A 6,646-nucleotide genomic window follows, 5' to 3' on the forward strand; every position below is an offset into this window, starting at 1 on the left:
ATAGTATGATATACAAATCTATATTACACGTATGTATATTACAAATACAACGCAAAAACAAAAATTAATTCAAATTATTCGCCCTCATAAGAGCTAATCTCTCAAAGTTCTTGTCGCTCAAGTTTTCTCCGCTAGTCGCGTCCACCATCCCCATAGAAGCAAATAACCGTTCAACGGGAGCAGAAGACGTTATTGCGGTATTGCATTTGAGGAAAACATCTTTAACTAACGAGTAGTTTTGGAGCGAGTTCAGAGATGTAGATTTATCCAGTAAATATGCTTCGAACTGATGCCGAGCACCATCTCGTTGAAGGTTGTTGTAATCAGCTAATATAAAAGAAAATAAAGTAGAAAAAAAAACTATTGCTTTCAACTAATTTCGTATTCACGTTTGGTATCTCCGAAATCCAAAAATGAGTTTGTCATATCAAGTGTTGGTAATTCGGATGATGCTTCCGTATAATCGCAGCAGTGTGCCGAATACTTAAGGAACCAGTCTTTTAATAGTTCAGCACTGAGTTGTGGTGCCGTTCGCTGCAATACGGGTAAGAATCTTAATTTCAGTGCTGGGCAGGTCATCGTTGCGACAATGGCTACCTCCGACTCTTTATCGCCTTAAAAGGTATACTTTATTAGTAGGTACTTAATTATGTATACCTACATACTAAAATAATTCTATAATTACCTTCAAAGTAGGTTTTGAACCTTTTCGTCAAACAATTTATCATTTCGCCACATATTGGAGATAGTGCGCGCAGCTCATTGGTTTCTTGTAGTCTACCCAATTTAACCTTCAGAGACATAAGCGCAGCAATAAAATTTCCGAAGTACATATTTTCTTCATTTTGTAAAAAGTCAATGGCACTGGCTATAGGCTCCATCAACTTCGCATAGCTCTCCAAATATTCGATGTCTGGCGGTGTAAATTTTGCAATATTTAGTGCTGCACATAGAATCGATAACTTTTCTTTATGTGCCAATAGATTCTGCACGCTGTCAAATAAAGAATTCCAACATGTGACTCTTGGAGTCCTTAGAGATGAGGATATTATGCCTTGTATTAACGTAGCCGATTTTGGGCGTGCACATTTGTGCCATATATTGGAGCAGCTGAGAAAAAAAATCAAATTTAATAAAATACTAAATACTAGCAGCTTGCGCACAAATTGTTACCGCATGAATGCCTGCTTGTGTCGCGAATACAACTTTTTATTTTGTTTGATGATGTTTAGAAAATCAGTAGACGACAATAGATTTAGTGTGTGACTGACACACCTAAAATATTGTGGCAGTTCTAATGGTGTGTCGACAAACTTAACCCGCCCCTCTTCAACGAAAGACTCTTCTGCTGAATCACTACTACTACCGATACTTTCTTCCGCTACATATTAAAAAAAAGTAGTAAATCTTAAGTTTTTATGAGATACTTTACAAAAATGTCTGACTTCAAAATTACCTGTTAGACCATATTCTTTGAAAGCCTTACAAAAGTTTGCACCATTGTCTGTTATAGTCAACTGCAACTTATTATCTTCCAAATTGAATTCTTCATGGATAGAGGCAATCAGCTGCGCAATCCTGTGACAGGTAGGGCTGCCTTTAAAACGGCGACAAGCCAAAGCTATATGGCTGCGTTTGAAAGTAGTTGGACATAGCCAATGGCAGGTATATCCAAGAAATGATATCTCGCCAATCGACCAAATATCCGCGGTTGTGCAATAATATTGCACTGCGTTTAATAAATCTTTAGTTTCTGCTAACCACTGCAAATGTTTTTCTTCTAAAATATCTTCCAATACGCGCCTGCTTTTGAACTCTATCTGTAAGCCTTTGAATAGATTTTTAAATTCCGGTTTTTCCACGGTACTCAAAGGACTATAGGTCGCGGCTAGAAACATCAAAACTCTCTCGTCGAAATCGTTAGTCTTTTTCGGCTTGTTTTCCATTTCAATTTTTTTCCTTTGCTCATATTGTTTGAACTCATTTTCATGGTATAGGCGCAAATGTCTTATAAAGTTTGAGGAGACACCCAACGAACCTTTAATTTTTTGCGGACACATTCTACATTGTACTAGTATTCCTTCCATTCTCCTCAAGTACTCCGTTTCATCTCTCTACATATGTAAATAAAGATAAGAAAACATGAAGATGCAATTCAAATTTTTGCCAACATACCTTTTGAATAACGCTAAAAAATCCATTTTCAAAGAGAATGCGGTTGACTCCCTTAACGTTTAATTTTTGTAATGTTCCAGTTGCTTTCTCGTCTTCTTCATAGCGTCTATTTGTGTTTTAAGATTTCAAAAAAGTTGGTTTTTATTTGTTAATACATACATACATACACATATTTACGTCAAATGACCAGACATGGGCATAGTGCACTAAATTTCAAGTACCACTAATATTGAAAATAGTGGAGCTTATTGTTTTCTTATCCCACTAAAGTATGGTGGGACTCAGTTTTTTTCACTGCACTGAGAAAAAAATAAACCATATCCTCATCGTTTCAAGGTAAAACACATATGATTTTGCGCCAAACGATCTTTTGATTACTTTAACCCTCTCAGGCCCGTATGAATATATTTAAAAAACTCATGATTTAAATGGTAAATTGTGGTTCATCAAGGATTAGATAAATAATGAAAATCAACGAACAAACAACATTTTTTTTGTTATGAAATAATATCTCCTAAAATATTCATTAACTTCGATTAAAGTGTTTTTTTTTAAACGTGTTTTTTCAAAGATTTAATTTTTCTTCAAAAAAAGTTATTTTCCTATAAAATTGCTTTAAGTATTGTATTTGTTTAATTTCGGTAGTTTTTTTTTTTTTTGGAAAAAAATCTTTTAAAAAATATTTTTTCTCCAAAAAGTTTATAAAAAACGACTTTTCCCACTAAAAGTTTCGCCCTTAATATTATTATTTTTAATTCTGATAAGATACCATAAATAATTTTTCCCGAGCGAATAATTTTTACCCCAAAAATATTTATATCCCCAAAAATGTTTAATTTGTTTAAATATGTATTTTTCGCCTAACAACAATGTTTTCCTAAATTACGTATTTTTGTATTTTTTTCTTAAGAAAATTCTTTAACCACTGTTTTCATAAAAAATTCCACTTAAAAAACTTTCTTAAATATTTTAAAAGTTTTTTCAACTTTGAAAAAAATCTTTTTCTAAAATTTCATTATCAAAATACTTAGCTAAATGAATATGAGACACATTTCAAACAAAGAAAATATACATATATGGAACTAATAAAAATTTTTGGGAAATATGTTTTCCATGGTCCTGAAAGGGTTAAACAGGGCCAAGTTGCGGCATTCGTAATCGGTTGATTACACGTTTCGAATCGAGTCGAAAAAAATTACAGCTGTTTTCTCCCCAATACAATTTAAATTGACGAATCGCGCTCGCTATCGAATGCCGTGATCTTAAAATCAAATTTGGATTCGATTTGCTTTCGATATCGAATCGGCGATTTGGTCGCAGATCTATTTTTGGAGGTATTTTTGTTTGAGCACCATTTAGTTCTGCACTTCGCAGATGCTTTTTCGTAATAAAGAAAAAAACATAGAAATTATACGTTCCGTCTAATTGCATTCGAACCCGGACCCTCTTGAAAGCTAACAAATAGTAGCAAGCATCTCAAATATTAATCAAGCAGATTCTGCCCGCGGGGAGCTTTTACTACCCCCACAAAATAAAATAGGCGCTCTACAGGAGCAGAGGACGTAATGGGGGTGTTAAATTTTGAAAGATTTTGTGAAAAAAGTTTTTAAACCACTAATATTACCTTAGTGGAAATTTTGTCAGCTCCACTATCACTAGGCTTGTAGTGGAAAGCATTGTGCAATACCACTAGAAATAATAGTGGTAACAGGACAGTGATTTTTCAACTAATAAATGTATGTTCATGAAATCAACCAGCTCCACTATCGCTACCGCAGTGGTAGTTAAAAGCGTAGTGCGCTCAAGGATTAGTGCACTACGCCCCTGTCTGTATATGACAGTAGTTTCTTACCCAAAATCCAATGCCGCACTTCTTGGAAATTTTGCTGGTATATATTCCACACTGTTTCCTTTCCGTTTTATTGAAATACAAGATGTGATATTTTTTGATTCTTCTGCACTAAGAGTGGGATCCACCACACCACCATCGTCCGCATTGGAATTAAAATCGAACATCTTATTTTTGAAATAGCGCACGGCAAACAAAAATTACTAACTACACTTTCTGGTCCCACGTTTTCCTTATTTGTCAAAATTGCACTAACCAACTGCATCACATCAGCAGGTAAAGTTAATAAAGTTATAGCGAAGCTCTTATGCCCTACACCGCTACTAAGTAGTAAATAGTGCAAACCTACCACGGTATGCATTTGGCTGTAGCTAATTCAATAACTACATACACTAGCTTTTAAAGTAGGGTACAACCAAAAGTGCATCATATGCGTTGATGCGTACATTACAAAAACAACAATGCATTGTTTATGCGCAAGCCTAGAAGTATGCACCCTTTAGTGCAATACATATTGATATTCCACTATCACTATGGAAAATAAATTAGTGGAAAAATATTTTCTTCCACTACTCAGAATATTTAGTGGAAGAAAATTTTTTAGAAGCACTAGTAGTGGAAGCTTTTTACCTCCACTACCACTAAGCTTGTAGTTGAAAGTTTGTTTCACAATCACTAGAAGCAAGCTCTCCTCCGATTTGTGGTGCGAGCCGCTTTCATGCTGTCACACAAAATGGAGCGGCATACAATTTTACGCCGGCTCACAGTGGTTTAAAACTGGAGTTTACTGTTCATAATACTCCACAACTTTCATTTTTTAAACCAATTTGATAATTATTTTCTATGAAATCTTATAAAATTTACAAAAGAGCTGTTGCACCCGATTTTTTAATTTTTATTTTTTTTATTAAATTTTGTAGTACAAAGTGCATAAAGAGTAGCAATTTTGAGAAAACCCGATTCCTAGTTGAAACCCCCTAACACCAAAACGAAAAATTCACAGGAAAAATTTTAAATTCTATAAAAAAATGTTCACCAAAATGAACAAAAAAAAAAAACAAAATATTTTGTTTTGAACTTTTAGGTATGCAGTTTTATAGCGCTATGAATTTTAGTATCATATATTGCAATTTTCAAAGGGCTATGCCATCGCATTGATTTTTCATAATTTTTTTTACCTAACAGGGCTAGGCATTCCATATAAAAAAAAAAAATTTCGAGCACACTTTATATGGAAAAAAATGCCTGGCACAGTGATGAAAAGAATATTTTAAATGAATGAGATTTCCTAGCCACTTGAAACTTTTCATTTCACGTTATAAAAAAAGTTATTGAACTATAATAGTGCATACCTAAAATTATAATAAAAAATATCTTCTTCTTTTTCTGCACTTTGCACATTTATAATAAATAAACAAAAATTGGTCTGAAGAGTTCTCTTATAAATTTGATAAGATTTCATTAAAAAAAAAATTCAAATTGGTTGAAGAATGAAGGTTCTGGAGGTGTGTGAATTCCAGTTTCAAACCACTGCGCGCCTCCAAACAGCAAATGGTTTTAATGAGAGTCAGTGTTGCCGTTATTGGACTTTTCCTACCAAATTTGGTAAGAATGTTTCCTCTCGGCAGGCTATTAAGTTCAAAAAAAAATTTGATAGATTTTAATCACACTTAAGTACATGTATAGAAAGACAACAAATATACCACAAACATTCTTAAAAAATTTTAAAATACATATATCATTTTTAATATTCCATATAAGCTACGTAGAAATGTTTACAAATAGCAGATTGGCCAAAATATTGGCTAAGTTAAGTTAAGAAAATTAATTCTATACTAACTGCGCTTTAAGTGCTGCCTATAATCAAAAGCTATAGCTGTGCTACTAAACCAGAGCTTTTCAAAGCTCTATATACAATTTATATACGGCTGGTACAAAATAAAAGTTTTCGATGGCCAGCATTGCACTAAACCGGCGACAGGTACCGCCTTCTCTGCGGGCAAAGCTCTTTTACGTTTATATTTTTTATAGACGTGTCCGTAGTTAAAGCTCTCTCTGTGCCTATCGCTGCACTAAAAAGAGTTTGAAAAATCTCTTGTCTTAGTTCATTTCGTAGAATAACAAATGACAATGAATATGGCATAAACTTAAACCCATTTATCTCCAAATTAAATTTAAAATACATTACAAAAATCGAGTGCTAACCCCCAAAAGAATTGAAAGGTTTGAGCTCAATATATCAGCTTTATACCTCTCTAGAGGCTTTTTTATATTCTAACCACCTACGAAACATAATGTGTTTAATGATGCCATGTCGTATGCGATAAAAGTCGGATCACATGATTGATCAAAGCAGGGCATAACGTGGAAGAAAAAAGTTGGTTGGCATCAAAGGAAGGAGAGGAATCAAACATTGATGCATTCAAAGGGGCAGACCATTGGCTGGTCAAGTTCTTAAAGATAACCCTTTTATTCACAAGGTGCAGAGACGAAAGTTCAGTTTTGATGGGTTTAGAAATCTTTTGATGGGGATTTTGGTAGGCAAAATATAAGTCTAGGTGGCAGCGCTGCCAGGTGTTTTACCATTTCCTGCCGTAAAGAGACTGCCATCAGAAAAAAAAA

General features: G+C 34.0%; 1 protein-coding gene across 1 annotated transcript; it reads right to left on the bottom strand.

Moving 5' to 3' along the window:
• Positions 1-16: 16 nt before the first annotated feature.
• On the bottom strand, positions 17-4,273 carry LOC118746726. Its single transcript, XM_036480619.1, has 7 exons — positions 4,028-4,273; positions 2,176-2,281; positions 1,457-2,114; positions 1,174-1,381; positions 686-1,110; positions 390-614; positions 17-327 (listed from the first exon to the last, which is right to left on the bottom strand). The coding sequence occupies exons 1-7, from the start codon at positions 4,189-4,191 to the stop codon at positions 65-67; spliced, it is 2,049 nt and encodes a 682-aa protein (XP_036336512.1). The 5' UTR covers positions 4,192-4,273; the 3' UTR covers positions 17-64.
• Between the last annotated feature and the right edge of the window lie 2,373 nt (positions 4,274-6,646).

The sequence above is a fragment of the Rhagoletis pomonella genome, unplaced genomic scaffold (genome assembly GCF_013731165.1).
Source record: "Rhagoletis pomonella isolate Grant_MI unplaced genomic scaffold, Rhpom_1.0 Rhpom_scaffold_00011, whole genome shotgun sequence".
Classification (NCBI taxonomy): domain Eukaryota; kingdom Metazoa; phylum Arthropoda; class Insecta; order Diptera; family Tephritidae; genus Rhagoletis; species Rhagoletis pomonella.